We start from the raw sequence: 25,348 nt of genomic DNA, 5'->3' as shown, positions 1-25,348 counted from the left end.
GATGCTCTAAACGTGTTAAGTACAAACTGAGATGGATAGAAAAGTAGGTTAGTAGATAGACTAGCAGCATGCATGCATGCAGCCTAAATCATTGGGTTTGGAAAGCCACGGTGCATCCATCAATCAAAGAGCATGCATGGGGTCCAAACTCCAAAGGTAGCAAAGCGTGCCATGCATATGCACCAATCCAGAGAGAGATGAGAAGACAGTTCAAAAGGCCGACAAGTTCTCCATGCTGTTGTGTACGTATACACACACAGACACAGGGACCCGTCGATCGTTAGATCTTTAGCTTTGTGAATTTTAGAGCGACGCAAAGCTGCTAAAGCTAGCTTCCTCCGCTTTTATTTTCTGTGCCGTAGTTGTGTAGTGTAGTATTGGTTGGTGATGTGTTGTTGGAAACAGTACTGTACTGTAGTAGAAGGAAGATGGTAACGGAAGGGGGGTTGCGGTTGTAGGCCACCACATGAGCTGCAGGCGCTTGAAACATGCTTGTTTGTCGAGGCAGCAAGCATCGCCGCAGCACCAAAAAAAACGCTGGGGGACCCAACCGTCCATGCATATGCAACGCTGATACACTTTCACGTATAATCTGCTCTCAGGTACACTTTCACGTATAAGCATGCACGAATGTCACAGTTCAGGCTTGGACTATTACTCCAAAATGGAAGAAAAATGGCCGTCCGTCTGTCTATGCTGCCATCGCAAATGAACCCCCAACTAGTAGGCCGGCGGTGCAGCAAACCATGGCAACCCTGTCACAAACCATGGCAGCCAACTCTTGCAGTTACCTTCAATGATCAATCTTCATCAAAATCGACCTGTAATTATACAATGCCAAGTTAGCTTCTAGATATGCAACTGAAAAGAAATGGTCACAGCTAGCCTTGGTTTGACAAAATCATCAGCAGCAGTACAAGGATAAGAATCAGCGTAGTAGCAGATAAATTCCCCGTGCATTTTCCACGGGCACTGAAGAACAAAAAAAAAAGAACTTATAATTTTACGTTTATCTAGTCTTCTGGGAAGAAAAGGGCACAGAGAGCACAAGCAATCCCAAGAGAAGTAAAATTGTCTGTTAGCTGAATCAGTTGCACTATGGACTTGGTTGAAAGTTTAGGATAGGAAGCAACAGTAGGGAAGGATTTCAAGGAAGACGTAGATAACTGTTGGGACGAAATAGAGGGTCAAGTCCCTTCCTAGTCCAAGGCATTTAAGCACCAGCATTCATGCCCTTAATTTCCACTAACTGAATGCTTCGTAAAATCAAAATCTTAAGCGTGTACTTGACTAGAGCACAAGCAACGATTATAGTAACAGTAATTGCAGAAACATGTATAAGCTACAACTCTACCATGCTTATGCCTTTGGAAACAGTGTCTAGTAATCTCACAAAAGAACAGAAAAGAAAGAAAAAAAAAGAGAGAGAATAATAATGCATGGTACAGCACAATAGAATAATTGAGTGAAATGGTTTGAAGTTAAAATCTTGTTCAGTGAGCATCATCCTCCTATTCATTTGACACCTTAGAACCTACAGGGTCTAACAATGCAAACTTTCGATATTATAGCCTCTTTGACAGCGATTTAGCTTTTGCAAAAATAACCTTGGCTCTAGCTAGGCTCTAGCTTCTCCGTGCGAGCAGCTTTTCTGGGAAAGTCAAAGCCATTATGAAAATCCTTTGGCAACATGGCTTGTGTGTTGTTTTGCAAAATCAAACAACAATGATTTTTGAAACATACGTTAATTTTGTATGGAAAAAGTCTAAATTACTCTCCTCACCTATGGACGATGTTCATATAACCTCATAAACTATTTTTTCGTTCAAATTACGCCTCCGTATGTTTGAGTTGGTCCAATTTACCCCTTAACAACATTTGTATTTTTTATTTTTTATGTACAGACTAAGTTTTCAGTTCAAAATTTATTTATTAGTAGCTAATGTCATAACTTATCCTAGAGAAATATATTATGATTTTTTAAAATTATTTTGATAGGTTGAAGATCAGATAATATAACAGATTTAATGGTATAAAACTAAATATGAAATAATGCTAAAATTTTAATATATTTTTCTAACATAAGTTATGATGTCCTCAATCACCTCAGGAAATATGAACTCAAATAAATTTAACTTTTATATGGAGAGATTTGTCTTTTTGGTTTCTCCACGTAAAAGTTGAATTTAAGTTCATATTTACTGAGGTAATTGAGGACATCATAACTTATATCCAGACCTCCCTAGCGAACACACATGAAACAAACAAGTGGGCGATAGAATCCGTATCTTGATAACAAAGAAGGCAAGTAGGTTGGTGTGGAATCCCACGTTTGGCTAAGCGGTCTGAAGTCCAGCAGCGATTATGAATAGCCAACCAGATGAAGAACTTGATATTTGAGGGGGCCCTAGTCTTCCAAATCCGCGTCCATGGCAAGAACTTGATAGATCCAATAAACATAGAGCTGTATGCTGACTTACTATTATACTGTCCAGAAGAAGAAAGTTTCCAAGAGAAATGATCTGACACCTCAGGATGCAAAACTATACCCTCAACCAGTTCCCAAATTCTGAGATAATCTACCAAAACCTGAACTGTTAGTGCTCCCTTAATATCTGAAACCCATTTTCTATTGAAAAATGCCTGATTCACTGTATGCCTTGCAATTATTCTCTTGGGAACTGCAAGTAATACGTTTGGGGCTATATCAGCCACATTCTTACCATGTAACCACCTGTCTGTCCAGAATTGGGTCCCTTCTCCATTGCCAACATTAACTGTGACAGCCATCTAAAAAATGATTGGGCCTGTTTGGGGATGCGAACAGGGCCCATGGTTTTGAAGGGTCAGCCTTCAGAGACCAAGCCCAGCGAATGCGCAGAGCCCAACTCATTTTCTTCAAATCATGAACCCCCAGACCACCGTACATGTAAGGTCTTTGAACCTTAGCCCATGAAACTAGGCAATTACCTCCATTGGCTTGCTCCTGCCCTTTCCAAAGAAAACCCCTTCTCATCTTATCAATGGCCTTAAAGAACCATTTGGGCAGATCTAGAGCAAGCATTAGGTGGATGGGAGTTGCTGAAATTACAGATTTAACAATTACTAACCTCCCAGCCTTGTTTAAGAGGGGCCTTCCATCCTGGCAACTTGTTTGCAACCTTATCAATTAACGGTGTTAAATCAGCCTTGGAAGCCTTATGAATGGATAGGGGGATTCCCAGGTATGTGCAAGGAAAGCTTCCAATAGAACACGAAAGGATATCAGAAGCCCTCTCAATATCTTCATCAGAACATTGGATGGGGATGGCTGAACTTTTTACCAAATTAGTTTTCAGACCTGATACTTGCCCAAAACACTGCAGCAGATCCCTTACCACACATAGATCATCATGATTGGGTCTCAAGAAGATGACCACATCATCTGCATACAAAGATATCTGTGGCCAATGCTGCTGTCCAGCTAAGGGCTGCAACAGATTGCTCCTAGCAGCCATTTGGATTAGAGAGCTAAGGACATCCATAACCAAGATGAAAAGTAGGGGGAGAGAGAATCCCCTTGCCGGAGGCCACGAAGGTGAGTAATGGAACACCCAGGAAAACCATTCACTAAAACTTGAATACTTCCCGTGGATAAAATTTGGCATATGAGGTTGCAGAATCGCCGACCAAACCCCAAGTACTGCAATATTTCCAGTAGGAAAGGCCAAGAGATTGTGTCAAAAGCCTTAGAGATATCCAGTTTTAAGAGAATGTGTGGCTCTTTGCTTCGATGCAGGGCCCGGGCAAGTTACTGCACAAGTATGAAGCTATCATGGATGCATCTCCCTCTCACAAAAGCGCTCTGATAATTGGAGATTAAGCTTGGCATTAGAGGTGCTAAATGATTAGCAAGAATCTTGGTTACCAATTTTGCAAAGCTATGGATGAGACTTATTGGCCGGAAATCCTTTACTGAGATTGCATCAACCTTTTTGGGCAGCAAAGAAACAAATGCAGAGTTAAGCAGCCTAAATTTAAAGACATGTCCACCATATATTGCATTCAATGTTGCAAGGACATCACTGCTGATAATTTCCCAACATGTTTTGTAGAACCTCCCGGTGAAGCCATCTGGACTGGGAGCCTTATCCATAGGTAATTCCTTGATTGTTGTCCAGACTTATTCAGCAGTGAAAGCGGCATCCAAAAAAGATAAATCCTGCTGAGATTGCAGGTGAAAAGCTGCTAGATCGACTAATCGTCCTAATCGTCGCCTAATCGCGACTAATCGGCTGATCGCCTAGCTAGAACAATCAGTCAATCGGACGATATGAAAACACTGATATACACTCATCAAATCCTTACAAGAAGTCCTTATCCTAAACCTGCCATTTAATCTTTCTAGACCCCTAAACCAGCGATCAGTCATGATCCCAGTCCAATTGATGGTATCAGCATCCACATTAGTATGATCAGAGGTTTGTACCTAGTACCATGAATAGGAGGGCACATGATGCAACAAACAAACCACAAGGTCAGCCTATCCATGAATGCTCTATTATAATGCTATGCAGCAAAGTCTGAGCATGTTCTCTACTGAGTACTGACCTTGGAAGTAACTCAGAGATGTAAAACTACTAAAATCATGAAAGATGCTCTAAAAAGATATATTCGAATCAACAACAAAAATGTTGACCAATGACCGCACCTAACATTAACAACAAAAGCCAAAGCCTGAGCTAGCAATGCCATGGTAACCTTTCCGGATGGAAACCAAAAGAAATAAACTACTGTCATACCTCTAAGAAGTGCCATTCTTCTTCCTTCAAATTGAACTTTTCAGTATGGAGATCATTGAACTTCAGCTAAATTTATACAAAGAGAATACAAAATACTCATAAGAAATGATATAGTTTATAGAGTGACAGAGTAATCTGTTAAAAAACTTACAGTATGCATTTTAGTTTCTTGATCGAAGTCAATTATCCAACAACCAACATACCTGAAGGAATAATATTAGGAAAAAAGGTAAAAAAAATACAGACACAAAAATATCACAACAATAAGACATCGATCAAGTTCCTCAATCAGATAGGCGAAACATGACAAAAAGAATATGCATACACTCAAAGGCAATGAATAATCAAACACCGAAGGTGAAATGTATTCGTAGAAGTCCTCAAAGCTAGTCCCCTTTTGACATTAACAATGAGTACACTAATCAAGTCGAGAGGTAATGCTGAAAATCATAAAACTATGGGTCTGATTGGTTCAGCTTTTTCCTGACAGGCTTTTCTGAAAATCTAGCTGTGGGGAAATCTGGCTGTTGGGAGAATTTGAGTATCGTGGGGACTAAGTGCAGAGGAAGATGAAGGGATCCATAGGGTTTAGGATCGAGGAGTGATGGATTCCTTCTATCGCGATGACTCGACCAATTATATTTTTACATTGGTTTTGGACGATTTTCACCAAAACGGTTCTCATAGAAACATACTGAAAAATTGGACGTTTGGCAGTCTGTAACAGCTTCCGGTGGCCAAAATCAGCAAAAAATAACTGAAACAAACAAGGTCTATATGTGTGCACGTGTGTGCGTGCGTGTGGCTAAGACTGTGTCCAGCAGTTTACCCATAGTTTACCTAAAACACTGTTTTGGTACTGTTCTACACTTTCGCAGAGCGTAGTTTGAACATGAGTATGGGGATGGGTAAGATGCTGAAGATAGTCTAACAGAGTGAAAAAGATTTTGATTATCGAGGCCTACATTTTTTTATGTGGATGCCACAGCCGAAGAAACTGCTGTATGCAATTCTCACAACTTGTTTTCCGCTTTTTCTTCTTGGCATGATGATTCTGTGAGCTTCCTGAATACTTCGTCGTGCCTAGCATTTTTCTGCAGTTCGAAGACCCACAATGACAAACTTGAGCTGCTCCAAACTGGACAAATCTGTACATTATGCTAAGACATCAAAGACAGCAAACAGTTCCACATACAACAAACTGAAGGTCAAAATGGGTGAAACAACTTTGACAAAAGTTATAAGGATTGCAAAGATGATATGTGGGGAATGGGATTGACATACTTATAGTCATAGGTCAGCTCCTCCCCTATCTTTATGTCACGAAGTGCAAAAATTCCAACCCTGGTCTCTCCATCAACAGTCCTAAAATAACATGACGCTAGTGTCATGTATCATGTTCATCAATGCAGATCATGGAAGTAGAGCATATACAGAGTATAACTAACCATTTCTGCATCGCTGTGTTTGGTTCACAGCTATGGTTTATGAATCGGGACCGGTTTCCCTTGTTTGTTGCATCAATGACCATATTACTACTGACCTCACAAAGGTAGAAGTCAGTGTCAAGCAGCCTTTTCATTGTCCATAGCCTATTCTCACATGTTCTGTCATCAATAACTAAAAGCATTTGCATGACATGTGGATGTCAGTTTGATTGTTTAGCATCCAATGGAAGGACTACCGACTACATCATAATATATATGCCTCCAAGAAATTTATTTACATGCTTACAGTACATTTAAACAAAACCATACCTTCTCCAACATACTCAATAACAAATTCTCCTTTCTTTATTTCATCCTCAGCAACCAATCCATGACCACATTTCTCTGTCTGCAATTAAATATTTGTGTTTCAGGAACCAACAAAATGTGAAATCTTTCATTAACAACTAGTCCTATTAAGAAGACTGTTAGACTCCTGTTTAAGATTAGGTTAGGGTTTCCCTTTACCTAATTAACCCTATTGTAATGGGCTTGGCCCACCTAACTCTTCTATATAATATACTCCCAACCCAAAATTAGGGTTAGGGTTTCACATATTCCAACATCCAACATGGCATCTAGCTAGGTATCTCTTTCATCCCTCCCTCCCACAAGCGCCTCCTCCCTCTGGCCGCCGGCCACCAGCCCCTCTCCTCCCGGCCACCCATCCCCCATGGCCAGCGGTCGTTCTCTCCCCTCCCCCACTGGTTTCCGCGGCACCCCCCTGGAGCCTCCCCCGAGCGTCGCCGCCCTTCGGCTCACCGTCGCCGGGGCGAACGCGACCCTCCCCGGTGCCGGCGCCCCCACCTCTCCTTCCAGCAAAGAGGGCATGGGCGCCATCTTCCCAGGCACGGCCCTCCCCATCGTCGGCGCCCCACTCGCCGACGCTCTCCACTCCACGGGTGCGGCTCCCCTTCTTCCTCAACGCGCCAGCACGGCCGCCGCCCCTTCCAACGCGGCAACGTGGCCCACTCCTTCCCTTGGCCGCCATCGCCCACCATGGTTGTGGCCTCGCCCGCGCTGGCCCGCCTCCCCTTGCCGGCCACCTCGTCGGGGGCCTCTGCTCCCACGCCTGCCCCCTGCGATGTCACTTGTGCCACGCCGACACTCCGCGCGGCTCCTTGCGCCACCTCCCTCGCCAGCACATTCTCCCTCGCCGCCCAAAACCCCCTCATCGACGGCGGTGTAGCTGTTGCGCTCTCCGCTTGTGTGCCTTCTTCCACAGCAGTCGCGTCCTCTCCCCTCGACGGAGCGTCCCTCCAGCAGCCGTCTGTGGCGACCGCGGCCACCTTCTCCTTCCCCAGCATTGCCACTGCGGCCGCGTCAGTGCCCTGCGCCGCCATCGAGCATCTGTTGACCCTCTGCGCCAACCTGTTGCCCCTTTTCTCTGTGGCATCGTCCATCATGGCGCATGCACCTCACCCTGACCCTGAGTGGTCCCTCACTACCCTGTCCAGTCTCGCCGCTCTAGCCTGGTCGTCGCTCTCTAACCCCTGGACCGGGCACCCATTCTTGTGGCCGAGCATGTCTACGGGGGCTCCTTCGCCTTGTCCCCCTCAGCCAGTTCTTTTGTCGGCGCCATCCTACGATGCCTCGCCGCCCTCAGTGCCTCCGACTCCGCCCCTCCTCTCGCTCCCGAGGACCCCTATCTCCATCGCGGCTCCCGTGCCTCCCTACCGTGTGCGTGTCTCCCTTCACGATGGTCAGCTTCTCTGGGGCACACTCGTGGTCGTTGATCTGGTCATGAACCATGTTCTCCGTGACTGCATCGAGCTACACCAGTCATGTTCACCATCAGCATGTCCGCCGCTCCCGACCCCAGTCCCTCTCTCGGTAGTTGTTTACCCCCTCTCCTCCCATCGACTGGGTGCCAAGTCTGGTGCCTCGTTCCACACCACTCCCGACCCCAGAGTCATCGCTTTACCCCATCCCCATAGCCTCACCTTCCCATCCTCCATCATTGTCGGTAATAGGTCGACTCTGCCTGTCACCTCATTAGGTGACACGGTTCTTCCTGGTCCTCTGTACCTCATCAACATCTTTGTTGCCCCCAACATCATCTAGAACCTTCTCTCTCTCTGTCGCTTCACCACTGACAACTGCTGCTCTATGGAGTTCGATCCCTAGGGGCTCACCATACGGGATCTTACCACTCGTGTTGTGGTTGCTCGATGTGACAGCTTCAGTCCCCTATACCCCATTCGCTTCCCCACCCCACCTTCCTCCGCCCATGTTATCCAACCATATGCCCCTGCCTCCACTTGACACTGTCAACCTGGCAACGACCACGACGTCCTCTCCCGACTCTCGGACACCTCGGTCATTCCTTGCCCTCGCGGCGACGCCACCTCACTTTGCCATGTCTTTCAACTTGGGTGTCATACTCGCTTACCCTTCTCTTCTTCCATGTCTCGAGCTACTCACCTGTTCGACCTCATCCACTATGACCTTTGGACATCCCCTATCCCAAGCATCTCCGGTTACTGGTACTACTAGTCATCTTGGATGATTTCTCTCATTTTCTCTGGATTTTTCCTCTGCGGCTCAAGTCTGACACCTTTCACACCCTCATGCACTTCTTCACTTGGGTCTCCACCCAGTTCTGTCGCCCGGTTCGCGCCCTCCAGTTCGACAACTCCGTCTCTCATTCCTTATTTCATTCTTTCTCTCTCATGGCGTTCAGTTGCGACTCTTGTGTCCCTACACTTCCCCTCAGAACGACCGGGTCAAACGCATTATCCGCACCACCACTAACATGATTTGATGCCTCCTTTTTCAAGTGTCTCTTCCTGCCCGCTATTGGGCAGACGCCCTGAACACTGCTACTCATCTCATCAACTGTATTCCCTCCAAGGTGGCCATTTACCCCCACCCCCACTTCGCTCTGTATGGCACAACCCCCTCCTATACCCACCTTCGGGTCCTTGGCTGTGCCTACTATCCCAACACCTCTGCTACTTGTCCTCATAAGCTCTCCTCCTGCTCCACTCGCTATTTTCCTTGGTTACTCCCCTGACCACAAGGGGTACCGATGCCTTGACCTCCTCACCCAGGCATCATCATCTCTTGTCATGTTATCTTTGATAAGGAAGTTTTTCCCCTTGCTGACTCCACCCCACCCCGATCTTGATTCCCTCCTCGATGTCAATTGTGTCGATGTTCCTCTTCTACTTCCCTCTTTCACGCCACCCACGGCCACGTCACCTGCACCACTGCGGCCCCGACGACCCCACCTGTGGCCCTGTCGACCTCGCCCGCACCACGCGTGGCCCCGCAGACTCCGCCTGCGCCACGCGCGGCCCTATCGTATGTGTCCCACCCGACATGTTTCGCTGACCCCGCCCGTGTTTACCGCCGTCGCGATCCCCCCCCCCCCCGCTTCGTCGGCGTGTTCCTGTGTCGAGCCATCGGTGCACCAACCAGTTGACATCCACCGTGACCCCAACCACATCCACTCGATGGTGACGCGCCACTCGGCTAGAGTTCTCTGTCCCGTCGACCAGCTGGTTCTCCCAGCCGAAGCTGCTCCTGCTCCCTCACTGGCCCCCTCCTCTGTTTGCGCCACTTTCTCTGATCCCCACTAGCACTGCGCAATGGAGGAAGAATATGCGGCCCTGCTGGCCAACCACACTTGGGAATTGGTGCCGCGTCCACCGAGCACCAACGTGGTTACCGACAAGTGGATCTGCTGGCCTTCCACGACGTCCAGAATGAGCTACTTCTCGAGGAGTTCTCTGGACGTCACGTTCGTCGCTTCCGCCACAGCCCTCTATGCCATGCATGTGGGACTCCTTCGCACCCTTCGTCAACCAGCCCACTAGTCCTCCGTCGCCGGGGGACTCCTTCGCACCCTCCTGCCTCCACTCCTCCCGGAGCTCCTCGTCCAGCTCCGAGCTCCGAAGACGGTTGCCAACCACACAAGGGTGGTCGTGGAGGTGGTGGCCCTCCCCACGTGGACGTCCTTCTACAACCCATAGACCAGGACCAACTCCATGTTGTTGGACCCAGCCAAGGGTGCTCCCTCGACGTGTTCCTCACTGACGACTATGTTGACCACATCCCACTACGGTGCTCCACCTCAGGCGCCCTCTCTTCAGCATTAGTTGTCACTTTCACCTCTCCTTCGGCTCCTGAGGACCCTGACTTCGCCCACTTGGTCCCCGTTAGAGATGGCAATGGTCACCCGTTACATGAAACTTTTTTTCTCAAAAGCGCAAGAGAACTGCGCATCACTATATTAAGTAGAAGGAAAAGAAGGTCTAAAATAGACCCCAGTACACAAATACCCTCCTAAGATGGTTTAAAACAAAGAAAAAGGAAACAATCCATGATCCTAGAAAAAACAAATACAACCCTACAACGAGCAGCTAGGGGACACTGTTGGTGGCGGCAAGAAAGGAGAGACCCTTATCTCCTGCCATTTCCCACAACTGTTGTTCATCCCTTGCCTGACAGAGAGCTACGGAAACACTAGGGGATAATCCATCAAAGACAATTCTATTCCGATGATTCCAAAGAATCCAGGCGCAGGTGGGGTCATCGGGTTTTTACCTGAAACTTGATGGGTTTTTACTCTATTAGGGCATGGGTATGGGTTAACTTGCTTCCCATAGGTTTATTAATGGGAACAAAGTTGTACTTGTCGGGCTTGTGGGTATGAGTGTGTTCTTATGCTACCCGAACCCACAAACCCGTGGATAAAAAATACTCGGCTCAACTATATTATGTGCCTCTTAAATCTTGACCTGCTAGTGATATGATTAGGCAATGAAGTTGTGATTGTGTTATGCTTGTGAACTATGGAGTTTGAACTTCAACTTACTTGCATTGTGGCCATACAAATTTGTTTATCTATTGTCTTATTCCTAGTTTAATCTATTGAATAATTAGAATTGTATGTGTCTAGTCATAAAGAATCTATTATGAAATGTCGTGCACGAGCAACCAACGGGTACTTGTTACCCACACGGGCAAGCATAGTTTTGTACCTGACTGTGGGCATGAGGTTTATTTGCGAGCGCGAAAGGGCCTCTAGCCGAGTTGGTTAGGTGGTCGGAGTAGCACTCCTCAAGTCCTGGGTTTGACTCCCCGTCGGAGCGAATTTTTAGGCTGTGGTTAAAAAAATCCCCTCGTTTGTCCCACGCCAAAGCATAGGTCTAAGGCCCGGTCCCGGTCGCGATAGTTCTCACATGGGCTACGGTGCCGCTGTGTATGGGTGTGACAGGGGTTCGGGAGTTATCTCGACCTGCGTGAAAAGGTCTTCTTCTTGTTATAATGTCGTGGGGGCAGTCTTAACCCCCGCAGGTCGAGTTTTATTTGCGGGCACGTGTATAGGATGACAATACCCCTTGGGTATGTACTCGTTGCCATCTCTAGTCCCCATGGGGTGACGGCTGGAATCAGCAATCCCTCGTCGGCTCATTCAGCACCATGCCGCTGACAGCCCCACCCACCGCGCCAGATTGGGTGGCGGCCTCCGGAGCCTCCTACCACACCAGTCCTGACACCGACATGTTATCTCTCCCATCCCCCTCACCCATCTTTTCCCTCCTCTATCATTGTGGGGAATGACTCCACCCTCGCGGTTACCTCAGTAGGTGACTCGGTTCTTCCGGGACCGTTCCACCTCAAAAATGTTCTTATTGCTCCCAACATCATCCAAAATCTTCTTTCTGTTCATCGACTCACCACCGACAACTCTTCTTGTTTTCTGGAGTTTAACCCCTTTGATTTATCTGTGAAGGATCTAGCTACTTGAACCCTTCTCGTCCGATGTGATAGCTCGGGGCCATTGTACACTCTCCGACTGCCCACATCCTCCACTGCCTTGTCCTCCACACATGCCTTGGCAGCCACTACTTCATCCACCACCAGACATCGTCGTCTCGAACATCATGGGTCTGATGTCATGTCCAAGTTGTCTAGCAGCTTTGTTATCTCTTGTAGCAGGGGGCATTTTGATAGTCTGTGTCATGCTTGTTAATTAGGTTGTCATACTCGTCTTCCTTTCTCCAGTTCCCCCTCCCAGGTTGCTCATGCTTTTGATCTTGTATACTATGATCTATGGACATCACATATTTTGAGCCTTTCGGGGTATAAATATTACTTGTTGATTCGGGATGATTTCTCTCATTTTCTTTGGACTTTCCTATTGTGTTTGAAGTCCAACACTTTCACCACTCCCTTGCACTTCTTCGCTTGAGTATCCACCTAGTTCAGTCGTACCGTGCTCTCAAGTGCGACAACGGTCGCAAGTTCGACCACTCCTCACGTTCCTTCCTTTCTCACGGAGTTCAGCTACGCCTCTCAGCCGCTACACCTCCCCTCAAAACGGCTAGGTCGGCACATGATTCGCACTACCACCAACATGTTGTGTTGCCACCTCTTCGAGGCCTCTCTTCCCGCCAGCTACTAGGTGGAAGCGCTGAACACCGCTACCTACCTCCTTAATCATCTCCCCTCCAAGGCGGTTCGCCATCCCACTCCGTTCTTCGCCCTTCGGCACCACCCCCTTCTACGAGCATCTTCACGTCTTTGGTTGTGCCTGCTATCCTAACGCCTCCCCTCCGCCACTGCTCCCAACAAACTTGTGCCCCAATCCACAAGTTGTCTTTTCCTAAGGTACTCCTCTGATCACAAGGGGTAACGATTCCTTGATCTTCTCACCCACCGCGTCATCATCTCCCGTCACGTGGTCTTCGACGAGGACGTCCTTCCCCCTTGTTGGCTCCTCCCCGTATCTCGACCTCGACACCCTCCTGCATTTCGATCATGTCGTTGTCCCTCCTCTTCCTTTACCCTCGGTCCCACTGACACCATCTGCGCCACGCGTGGCCCCGTTGCCTCCGACCGCGCTATGTGCGGCCCCGTCACCTCCACCTGCGCCATGTGCGACCCTACCCTTCTGGACACCTATGGCTCGCTTTGTCGATCCCGTAGGCGTCTACCAACGACATGTGAGGCTCGATGAGCCATTCCCCTCGCGTGACACGTCGCCGATGTACCACCCTATCGCCATCCACCACGACCCTCGCTACGTCAACCCAATGGTCACGCGGCGGTCGGTCAATGTTCTCCGTTCCATCGACTGACTGGTGCTTACAACCCCCACCCTTTCACCAATACCATCCTCAGTCTGTAGTGCGCTCGCCGATCCCCACTGGCGTCGCGCTATAGAGGAGGAATATGAGGCCTTGTAGGCCAACCACACGTGGGACCTAGTGCCATGTCCCCCTGACACCAATGTCGTCAACGGCAAGTGGGTCTTCCGGCACAAGCTCAAGGCCGATGTACCTTGGATCGGTACAAGGCTCGTTAGGTCCTTTGGGGCTTCACTCAGCGCCCTAGAGTGGACTGGGTGGTCCACCAGCTGGACGTCAAAAATGCCTTTCTTCATGGCACTGACCGAGACGGTGTACTATAGCCAACCCACTTTTTTCGTTGACTTCACTCACCCGGGTATGGTGTGCAAGTTTAGTTGCTTTTTGTTTGGCCTCAAGCAGGTGTCGCGGGCCTGATAGTCGCTTTGCCTCCTACTTGGTTTCTCTTGGCTTCGTCAAGGCCAAGTCGGACACATCCCTGTTTATCCTTCAGCGCGGCGACGACACCGAATTCTTGCTCTACGTCAACGACATTGTGCTCACAGCGCCTAGTCCTGCCCTCCTCTAGCGCATGATCGCCTCCCTTCAGCGAGAGTTCGCGATGAAGGACTTGGACCCTCTCCACCACTTCCTAGGGGTCATCGTGAAGCGCCGCCCATAAGGTCTCTTCCTTCACTAGCGCCAGTATGCCATCGACATTCTAGAGCGAGCTGACATGTCTGATTGCAAGCCTTGCTGTACGCCTGTGGACACCCAGGTTAAGGTCTCCGACGACGGCAACACCCTGGTTGGCGATATGATGGCCTACCGGAGCCTCGTTAGGGATCTCCAGTATCCCACCTTCATTTGGCCCAACATCACCTATGTTGTCCAACAGGTGTGCCTTCACATGCACACTCCACGAGAGCCACACATCACCGTTGTGAAGCGGATTATTCGCTACCTCTGCGACACCATCAACCACGGCCTTCTTCTTAGGTCCTCCCCGGCTTCTGAGCTAATCGTCTACACCGACGTTGACTCGACCCATTGCCCAACACACACCAGTCCACCTCAGGCTACGTCGTGTTCTTGGGCGCCAACCTCATCTCCTAGTCCTCGAATCAGCAGCGCGTTGTCTCTTGCTACAGCGCTGAGGTCGAGTACCGTGTTGTGGCCAATGGCGTGCCCGAGGCATCCTAGCTCCGTCGACTACTCTAGGAGCTTCATAGTCCTCTCGCTCGTGCCACCCTCGTCTTTGTGACAGTGTTAGTGCGGTCTACCTCTCCACCAATTTCGTGCAACACCAGCGCACGAAACACATGAAGATTGACCTCCATTTTGTCCGCGAGCATGTCGCTGTCGGTGATGTTTGCGTCCTCCGCGTCCCGATCATCTCCCAGTTCGTCGACATCTTCACTAAGGGCCTCCCATCCATAGTGTTCTCGGAGTTTTGGCCCAGTCTCAATATCTATAATGACTAGGGTTGCGACTGCGGGGGTGTTAGACTAATGTGTGTCACTGTTGTAATGGGCTTAGGCCTAGCCCATGTACTATCTACCTATTAATACAGCTGTCCCACCCTAATTAGAGTTAGGGCTATCTTCTCCTAACATTTTCTAATCTTGTTTTACTGTGCTACCATTCCTTTAACAGATAAGAGTAATCAACAATCACATTTTAGCAAATAGAGCATCCCACTTAACACAGAAAATAGAGATTTTGTATAGAAGGCCCAAGACAGTAAATATCTAAGGATAGGCAATATCAATATAACATTTATTGCATTGTACCACCAGCAAATGCATTGACTGCTCACAGCATTTCTCCCTCATTAACCATCCCTTTTGAATTAAATAATTATGAAAACTTGAATCAATCTCACAGCAACGATCTTACCTTAATCAATTTGGTTTTCTTAAGAGGTCTGTGCTGGAATGATTTATTGGTGCATGTGTCATCACATTCACATTGTGATGAACAGCAAGAGAAAAGCATGCTGCATCAGCAAAGTTTCAGCATGTCAGAATATCTCAATAATGATAAAACTCACAGGTGTAATAATCCAACAGCTAACAGATTCATATGTTTTTTCACATCCAGTTTTTCTAAATAAATATAGAAAACAGAACTGGTTACGGAATTAGCAGTATCAATGCTCTAGTGTGTCTTACAAGTTTGGAAACTTACCCACAATGGCAGTCTCTGCCACACACAACTGATGAACCAGGAGAAGGCTTACAGTGACAAGAAATGCCATAATCTTCAATGCGTCTCTTAGTGCAATATACATCTTAGTAGAATTAAAGGCAATAAAAATGTGGACATATCCATAAAAAGGCACATATTCAAATTCACCAAGGTATAGTAATATTTCGATTCTCTTTTTTCACTCAGAACTCAGAAGCTAGAAAAACAATTTGACTCGACTCTCAATAAGAAAAAGAAAAATGATATAACATTAAGACATATCCCTGTTGTAGTCACAGTATTGAATTGCTAGTTTCGTTCCTGCACTGATTTCTACTTCAGGCTAGGACTATGTAATGTAGTCAAGTTACAGGATATGTTGGATGAAATACTAACTTGACTGATAAAAGAGGCATAGAATAGAAAGTTTGAATATGTTGAACAAGGACGTGTCAGAATATGATATTTTGATGATGAACAGTAAGAATTAAACGAGGCAAATGTGCAAATAAATTATCTTGAGAAAAACAATACTCCTATATTACAGTGAAGATTCAAAAGTCTAGTTGGCAAGGATACTCCGCTTGATTGGTTCATAGCGGCCTAACACATTCAATTGTTTCAAGAAAGGCCGCGTATCAAAATCCGCATGTTCTATCTTGTTGATCAGTTGGTCAAAAACATTATCGATTTGCTGCAGCACAGAAGTAAAAGATAGGCTAGTGAGAGATATTTCCAAGCAGGAGATAAGTAACTTAGGACCTGTTTGGAAGCACCACAGTTTCTAAGAAACTGATTTCAATCCCCAGCTTCAAGAAACTGGTTTATGGGAAAACACTGGGTGTGCGTGTTTGGAACCCATTTTCTTGGAAACCAGTTTCTAGGCTTTTCGATACACATAGACAAGTCTATCCTTACTCTATTTTTAAATTAATTTATTCAATTATTCACTTCATTTTTCTTTCATGCCAATTTTAAATATAGATTGAACTCGTTTTTAATTCAAAATTTTCACATAATAACGAAACATTCAAATCAGGTAGTGCAGGCATTTAGGCATCACATGCATAGGCCTGAGAGCAGTGGCAATTACTATAATTTCCACTAAACCAACTAAGGACAGTACGTAATTTGCCGCGCAAAAGCTGGTTTTAGCTTGGGAAGGCCAGCTTCTTGGTTTCTTAGAAACTGGGAATCCAGTTTCTAGAAACCAAAGCATAAACTGGTCTGTTTTTTTCTTAAAAACTGAGTGCTTCCAAATAGACCTTTAGTAGAACTGAGCCTGAGACAAAGAAGCCTAATAAAATAAGTACTGTAATAGCAAAAAAAATCGACAAGGCAATGATAGTAACATCGATCCTATATGGGCACTCTCCATAGGAAGCAAAGAACATTCAAGCGGTGGGTAAGTTAAGAGCGTCAGCAGCATGTACTCCAAGCACACTCACCTCTGTCAGATTGACCCCGGGCGCGGAAGACAAGCCCACGCGGACCATGGACAGATGGATTGGGGCAGGGATAAACTCACAATAATCTGAGAGGAGGGACAGATTTGGGTTTTGAATAAGAGCGCAAAACAACACCTACTGACTCAAAGCCACCGCCGAGTTGATTCAAGAGAGGCCAAGTTAGGGCTTCCTCTCACCAATCCACCAGGAAGAGGTAGAGGAGCGGCGGTGCCGGGCGGGGCGGCGCACCAGCAGCTGGTGCTGGTGGTTTAAGCGGAGGGTGACGCTGCCTACGCTGCCGAGACCGAGAGAGACAGAATGGGCGGCGCTGTGCTGCTCTGGGTCGGCTTCCTGGAGCTGTGGAGGCGAGGAGAGCCCGCCTAGGGTATTGCTGAATGCTGATGCCGCCGCCCTAGTTTTGGCAAGCTTTTAATTGGTTCCTACACTTAATTTGTAGCTCCATGGGCGACGAAAATCGAATCAATGTGACAGGAGGGAAAGGGGGCAAGCGGGAGAAGGAGCTCTGGGATTCGGCAGAAGCAGCAGCGGAGATGCTCGGAGCGGGGCTCGCCGGCGGCAAGTCAGCGAGCAAGCTGCAGTTGCAGCGATTAGACAAGCGAAGCGTCCGAAGAAGCTGGGAGGGAGTGAGAAGTCTAGCCATCACTGACACGTGGGGCCGCGGGGTTTTGCGCCAATTTGTTAGCTGTCTATGGGCCCAACTTTTTTTGGATTTTAGCCTTTTTTGTTTTTTTTCACAAATATCTTCTTTGCAGTTTCATTTCAAAAAATAGACCCCAACCTCGGCGACATCATCATTGGCGTCGAGGTAACGCACAGCGACGTCAGTACCATTGGTGTCAACTTTTCCTACGTGGTAGCCGATGTGGCAAGTCCCAGTGGGTCGGCGTCATAGATCTTGGCACCAACCCCCCTTGACGGCAGGATCCGGTGCTATCAGGGGGGTCGGCGCCAAGATCTATGGCGCCACCCCCTGGGACTTGCCACGTCGGCTGTCACGTAGGAAAAGTTGGCGTCAATTATGTCGGTGCCACTATGTGTTACCTTGGCGCTAATGATGACGGTACCGAGGTTAAAATTCATTTTTTTGAAATGAAACTATAAAGAGCATAATTGTGAAAAAAACCAAAAAAAGCTAAAATGAAAAAAAAAATTAGTCTATGGCCCGATAATTTTAATGCAGCAGCCATAACACGGCCCATACGCGTCTGTGGTTACATTAGTTGAGATGAAAAAAAATCCATTTTACCTCGTCAATTATCCCAAAAATCAGTTTTTTTCTAGAACATGTCTCTTCTCTTACCTTCAAAATTGGACACGTTATTTTTTGGCTGTTTTACTCGATGTTTTTTTCTTTTTTTACATTAAGTTTGCTTGAACCTTTAAAATCATAGGATAAAAAATATAAAATGAAAAAAAAACAATTGTATTAACGCCCGCATAAATAGATCAAAATATCGAACACGTGATACGATATGTTTTAGTAAAAAAATCTACAGCTTTATATATATATCGTCGGTACGACACCAAGGAACTAGGGGTACCCGAGAAATTTATGGAGTTGTGTAAGTGAGGAACTTAGGTCATCTCCAGGAGGCCATGTAAACGGTCATACAAAATATTGTTTTGTACTATAAATTATATTGTTTTTAGAGTGGAGTTTGAAATAAGGAGTGAGATAGGGAGTATGATAAAGAGTTTGCTGGAGATAGCCTTAGGCCTGAGATGTTGACAAGGCAACAGGCACGCATACTTCCTTTTTGTGGTGAATGAATTAATGAAAGTGAAGGTAAAGTTTATATGCTCAGATGTTATATGAGTTATAGTATCAAGTAGATTTTCTTTACTTTAGTTCTAACGAGAGTTCTCATCTAAGCCCCAAAATACAAAAATCTAAAAAAAAAGTGTGGACTAAGAAGCAAACATGAGATTGACATGCCTTCCCCCTCTTTTTTCTATATTGCTCTACTCCTCACTTTTATAGCACAAGATATGAGAGAGCTACATCTCTATGGATGATGTGCTTTGCATAGTAGAGGTCTAACTACTATTGTTTTATCATAGTTGCAAAGCCATATATGGAGCGCGTCTTGGTCGTGCCACGGTGTCAAGCATGTTGTGCTACAATGGTGTCGGGTACCATAATTAGGGGTACCCCCAACACTCCTAAACACGGATGGTAACCACCCTCAACACAAACCGCAAAGACTGATGGGCGCGGTTCAGGTCAAGGCCTCGTCTACCAAGGGACGCAATCTCGCCTCGTCCGAGCCCGGCCACGGGCGGGAACAGTAGTCCCGGACGAATTCACGCCTCGCCCGAGGGCCTCCTCAGGCGGTGGGCGCACCCTCGACTCACCCGAAGCCCAGCTCGGGCAGGCTTCGTTGTGAAGCAACCTTGGCCAAATCGCCTCACCAACCGACCGTATCGCAGGCGCATTCAATGCGAGGATCGCCTGACACCTTATCCTGACACGCGTGCCTCAGTCGGCAAGGTCGAAGTGACCGTAGTCACTTCGCCCTTTCACTGACCGACCTGACAAGAAAACAGCACCGCTTGCCCCGCTCCGACTGCTCTGCCACCCACCAGGGTGAGACTGACAACAACCGAGTTCAGCCTCGGGTGCAATAGGAAGCTCCGCCTCGCCCGACCTTAGGCCTCGGCCTCGGGAAGAGGTCTCCGCCTCGCCCGACCCTAGGGTCGGCCTCAGCCTCGGCCTCGGGGGGAATCGCGTCCTCGCCCGACCCCGGCCTCGGCCTCGGGAGGAGGTCTCCGCCTCGCCCAACCCCAGGACTCCGCCTCGCCCGACCTTAGGCCTCGGCCTCGGGAGGAGGTCTCCGCCTCGCCCGACCCTAGGACTCGGCCTCAGCCTCGGCCTCAGGAGGAATCGCGTCCTCGCCCGACCCCGGCCTCGACCTCAGGGGAAGTATCCGCCTCGCCCGACCTTGGGCTCGGACCGACCGCGCCACAGGGGATACATCATTACCCTACCCCTAGCTAGCTCAGGCTACAAGGGAACAAGACCGGCGTCCCATCTGGCTCGCCCCGGTAATAGGTAATGATGGTTCCCCGCGTGCGTCCATGACGTCGGTGGTTCTCAGCCCCCTACGGAAGCAAGGAGACGTCAGCAGGATCCCAGCAGCATCGACAACTGTGCTTCTACAGGGCTCAGGCACTTCTCTGCCGGCCACGTTATCGCGTACACAGGGCTCAAGCACTTCTCCGACAGCCACGTTGGCATGTACACAGGGCTCAGGCACTCCTCTGCCAGACACGTTAGCACAAAGCTACACCCCCCATTGTACATCTGAACCCTCTCCTTGCGTCTATAAAAGGGAGGTCCAGGGCCTTCCTTCGGGGGGGTCGCGCGGGGGAACGAGCTAATGAACAGGCTCTCTCTCTCGCACGCGCGCGCGACGCTTGTAACCCTTACTACGAGCACACCCCTGGTGCGAGATAATACAAGCCGCATTTCCCCCTTGTGTTCCATCTTGCGCCAACTCATCTGGGCAGGGGCACACAGCGACAAATTTACTGGTCGGTCCAGAGACCCCCCGGGTCCGAAACACCGACATTTGGCACGCCAGGTAGGGGCCTGCTGCGTGTTAACAAACACCTTCCGTTGAGTTCCAGATGGGTAGTCTTCAGCGACCTCTTCAGCCCGGGACGGTGCTTCGCTTCGGGAGTCTCGAGTTCATGTCCCTCGACGGCAGCTACGACATGGTACTCCTCCCCCCGCAGCGCAATAGCAACAACAACGGTCGTCAGCTCGCCCGGCGGCGGCGAACTCGACGACGTCTTCCCCCCGTGGCGGAAGAGCAGCATCCGGGTTTGTCCCGCCACCCTCCTCGCCGCAGGAGGAGGAGACGGGGCAACTGTGGCCACGCAGGAGGCGACACCTCGTCCGCTGTCGGTCCAGAGCGAGTCGACGATGCCGGCACCCCAGCGGGGGACATGTCAGGTGCTGTCCTTGCACCTGAAACAACAACGGATGTCGTTTCTGAGAGCACCTAGAGGGGGGTGAATAGGTGATCCTGTAAAAACTTAACTTATAGCCACAAAAACTTGTTAAGGGTTAGCACAATAATTGCCAAGTGGCTAAAGAGGAGATCTTGCACAATACGACTATCACAGAGAATTCAACACAGAGGAGACACAGTGATTTATCCCGTGGTTTGGCCAAGTACAAAACTTGCCTACTCCACGTTGTGGCGTCCCAACGGACGAGGGTTGCAATCAACCCCTCTCAAGCGGTCCAAAGACCCACTTGAATACCACGGTGTTATGCCTTGCTTATTTTTATCCCACTCGCGAGGAATCTCCACAAATTGGAGTCTCTCGCCCTTACACTTAAGATTCACAAAGAAACACGGAGTAAGGGAGGGAAGCAACACACACAAATCCACAGCGAAATGCGCACACACATGGCCAAGAATCGAGCTCAAAGACTATCTCACAGTTTCTCACAAGAACGGAGCTCGAATCACTTAGAATCACAAACGGATGCGCAAAAACTTAGTGTGGATGATCAAGAATGCTCAAAGGTTGCTTGGGTGTCTCCTCCATGCGCCTAGGGGTCCCTTTTATAGCCCCAAGGCAGCTAGGAGCCGTTGAGAGCAAATCTGGAAGGCTGATCTTGCCTTCTGTCGTCGGGCGCACCGGACAGTCCGGTGCACACCGGATACTGTCCGGTGCCCGATTTCCTTCCTTAAACAGCGCAGTCGACCGTTGCTGATCTGGGAGACGTTGGCGCACCGGACATGTCCGGTGCACACCGGACAGTCCGGTGCCCCCTTCCGACCGTTGGCTTGGCCACGTGTCGCGCGCAGAATCCGCGGCCGACCGTTGGCCCTGGCCGACCGTTGGCTCACCGGACAGTCCGGTGCACACCGGACAGTCCGGTGAATTTTAGCCGTACGCCGTCGGCGAATTCCCGAGAGCGGCCTGTTCGGCCAAGGCAGCCTGGCACACCGGACACTGTCCGGTGCACCACCGGACAGTCCGGTGCCCCAGACCGAAACAGCCCCTTGGCTGTATACAGCCACCTCTTTCTTTTTCTTTTTCTTCCTGTTTCCAATACTTAGACAAGTATATTAGTACACAAAACCAATGTACTAAGACTTAGAAACATACCTTTGCTCTTGATTTGCACTTTATTCATCCATTGCATAAATTCACATTTAAGCACTTGAGTTGGCACTCAATCACCAAAATACTTAGAAATGGCCCAAGGGCACATTTCCCTTTCAATCTCCCCCTTTTTGGTGATTTATGCCAACACAACATAAAGCAACTAGAACAAGTGCAAAATCACTTCAAATAAAACTCAAATTGATTTTGACTCAATTTTGGCATATATGGATCATCCTTTGCCACCACTTGGTTTGTTTTTGCAAATTAAACTCAAATCTCTATCTCTAAGTCAAACACACATGTTGAAGCATAAAGAGAGTCATTCCAAAAGAGATTGATCAAAAACTTGGTTTGTTTTTGCAAATTAAACTCAAATCTCTATCTCTAAGTCAAACACACATGTTGAAGCATAAAGAGAGTCATTCCAAAAGAGATTGATCAAAAACTCCCCCTATTTCCCATAATCAACACTTCTCCCTACAAGAAGCCAACTTCTGACAAGAGAGACAATAAGAGACAATAAAAGTGTTTGACAAAACAAAAACTCTATTCTACTAATTTCAAAAACTCTATTCTACTATCTTCAAAATCTCTCAAGTGGTAGCTGATCCATTTATCACTTTGGCCTTTATTTTCTCCCCCTTTGGCATCAAGCACCAAAACGGGATCAATCTTGGCCCTTTAACCCCATTGCCTCACCAAAGTCTTCAATTAAGAGCAAATGGCAATAAGATTTCATGAGATGAACTTGGAATAAGTTACCCTCTCATCGGAGTGCAGTGGAAGTCTTTCATGGTCCAAGTCCACCTTTTCCCTTTCAATCCTCCTCCGAGACTAAATCATCAACTCAAGCACATGGTTAGTCTCAAAGGGTCAAGTTGTAACACATCTCCCCCTAAACATGTGCATCACTTTGCAACGGACTTGTGAGGTCCAGGGAGTGTTTGTACAACTTGAGCACCATAATAAACAACAAAATGCAAAAAGGAACATGATCAACAACATAAATACATGTATGCTACAATTCAATCCAAGTTCCGCGAATCTAAGACATTTAGCTCACTACGCAACCTGCAAAAGGTCTTCTCATCTAGAGGCTTGGTAAAGATATCGGCTAGCTGGTTCTCGGTGCTAACATGAAACACTTCGATATCTCCCTTTTGCTGGTGGTCTCTCAGAAAGTGATGCCGGATGTCAATGTGCTTTGTGCGGCTGTGTTCAACAGGATTTTCCGCCATGCGGATAGCACTCTCATTATCACATAGGAGTGGGACTTTGCTCAGATTGTAGCCAAAGTCCCGGAGGGTTTGCCTCATCCAAAGTAGTTGCGCGCAACACTGTCCTGCGGCAACATACTCGGCCTCAGCGGTGGATAGGGCAACGGAGGTTTGTTTCTTAGAGTTCCACGACACCAGGGACCTTCCTAAGAATTGGCACGTCCCTGATGTACTCTTCCTATCGACCTTACATCCAGCATAGTCGGAATCTGAGTATCCAACTAAGTCAAAGGTAGACCCCTTTGGATACCAGAGCCCGAAGCAAGGCGTAGCAACTAAATATCTAAGAATTCGCTTTACCGCCACTAAGTGACACTCCTTAGGATCGGATTGAAATCTAGCACACATGCATACGCTAAGCATAATATCCGGTCTACTAGCACATAAGTAAAGCAAAGAACCTATCATTGACCGGTATGCTTTTTGATCAACGGACTTACCTCCTTTGTTGAGGTCGGTGTGTCCGTCGGTCCCCATCGGAGTCTTTGCGGGCTTGGCGTCCTTCATCCCAAACCGCTTTAGCAGATCTTGCGTGTACTTTGTTTGGGAGATGAAGGTGCCGTCCTTGAGTTGCTTCACTTGGAACCCAAGGAAGTAGTTCAACTCGCCCATCATCGACATCTCGAATTTCTGCGTCATCACCCTGCTAAACTCTTCACAAGACTTTTGGTTAGTAGAACCAAATATTATGTCATCGACATAAATTTGGCACACAAACAAATCACCATCACATGTCTTTGTAAAAAGAGTTGGATCGGCTTTCCCAACCTTGAAAGCATTAGCAATTAAAAAGTCTCTAAGGCATTCATACCATGCTCTTGGGGCTTGCTTAAGTCCATAGAGCGCCTTAGAGAGCTTACACACATGGTCGGGGTACCGTTCGTCCTCGAAGCCAGGGGGTTGCTCCACGTACACCTCCTCCTTGATTGGCCCGTTGAGGAAAGCGCTCTTCACATCCATTTGGTACGACCTGAAAGAATGGTGAGCGGCATATGCTAGCAAGATACAAATTGACTCTAGCCTAGCCACAGGAGCAAAAGTTTCCTCAAAGTCCAAACCTGCGACTTGGGCATAACCTTTTGCCACAAGTCGAGCCTTGTTCCTTGTCACCACCCCGTGCTCGTCCTGTTTGTTGCGGAACACCCACTTGGTTCCCACAACATTTTACTTCGGACGAGGCACCAGTGTCCAAACTTCATTGCGCTTGAAGTTGTTGAGCTCCTCCTGCATGGCCAAGACCCAATCCGGATCTAGCAAGGCCTCCTCTACCCTGAAAGGCTCAATAGAAGAGACAAAGGAGTAATGCTAACAAAAGCTAGCTAATCGAGATCGAGTAGTTACTCCCTTGCTAATGTCACCCAGAATTTGATCGACGGGATGATCCCTTTGAATCATCGCTCGAACTTGGGTTGGAGGTGCCGGTTGCGCTTCTTCCTCCATCACTTGATCATCTTGTGCTCCCCCTTGATCAAGCGCCTCCACTTGAGGTACCTGTTCGTCATCTTCGGTTGGGGGATGCACCATGGTCGAGGAAGAAGGTTGATCTCGTTCATCTTGTTCCTGTGGCCGTACTTCTCCAATCGCCATGGTTCGTATGGCGGCCGTCGGAACATCTTCTTCATCTACATCATCACAATCAACAACTTGCTCTCTTGGAGAGCCATTAGTCTCATCAAATACAACGTCGCTAGAGACTTCAACCAAACCTGATGATTTGTTGAAGACTCTATACGCCTTTGTATTTGAGTCATAACCTAATAAAAACCCTTCTACAGCTTTGGGAGCAAACTTAGAATTTCTACCTTTCTTCACTAGAATGTAGCACTTGCTCCCAAAAACACGAAAGTAAGATACATTGGGTTTGTTACCGGTTAGTAGCTCATACGAAGTTTTCTTGAGGAGGCGATGAAGGTAGACCCTGTTGATGGCGTGGCA

The 25,348-nt window shown here is 47.9% G+C and overlaps 1 protein-coding gene across 3 annotated transcripts; it reads right to left on the bottom strand.

The window, feature by feature from the left end:
• Positions 1-443: 443 nt before the first annotated feature.
• Positions 444-17,665, bottom strand: LOC100282875 (histone-lysine N-methyltransferase, H3 lysine-36 and H4 lysine-20specific). 3 transcript variants are annotated; one of them, NM_001412213.1, is made up of 12 exons: positions 17,183-17,653; positions 16,986-17,071; positions 16,117-16,231; positions 15,538-15,640; positions 15,247-15,346; positions 6,539-6,617; positions 6,230-6,401; positions 6,066-6,146; positions 5,747-5,941; positions 4,933-4,984; positions 4,782-4,847; positions 444-821 (listed from the first exon to the last, which is right to left on the bottom strand). In NM_001412213.1, exons 2-12 carry the CDS (start codon positions 17,031-17,033, stop codon positions 801-803), a joined length of 1,032 nt encoding a protein of 343 aa, NP_001399142.1. In that variant the 5' UTR covers positions 17,034-17,071; positions 17,183-17,653; the 3' UTR covers positions 444-800. The 3 variants fall into 3 exon arrangements, with proteins under 3 accessions (NP_001399142.1, NP_001149253.1, XP_008667996.1); NM_001155781.2 differs by having other exon boundaries at positions 5,747-5,929; XM_008669774.3 differs by having other exon boundaries at positions 481-821; positions 5,747-5,929; positions 16,986-17,665.
• Positions 17,666-25,348: the final 7,683 nt, after the last annotated feature.

Source organism: Zea mays, chromosome 2, assembly GCF_902167145.1.
Source record: "Zea mays cultivar B73 chromosome 2, Zm-B73-REFERENCE-NAM-5.0, whole genome shotgun sequence".
Lineage (NCBI taxonomy): Eukaryota > Viridiplantae > Streptophyta > Magnoliopsida > Poales > Poaceae > Zea > Zea mays.
This window is presented reverse-complemented; position numbering and strand designations above follow the sequence as displayed.

Bases quoted from the DNA above. Each gene is read 5' to 3' on its own strand.
- LOC100282875 (NM_001412213.1), bottom strand. From the start codon at position 17,033: ATGGTCCGCGTGGGCTTGTCTTCCGCGCCCGGGGTCAATCTGACAGAG. The intron at 16,232-16,985 runs GTGAGTGTGCTT...TCTGTGCTGCAG, and splicing joins CCGGGGTCAATCTGACAGAG to CAAATCGATAATGTTTTTGA. The intron at 6,618-15,246 runs GTAAGATCGTTG...ATTTAATTGCAG, and splicing joins AGAAAACCAAATTGATTAAG to ACAGAGAAATGTGGTCATGG.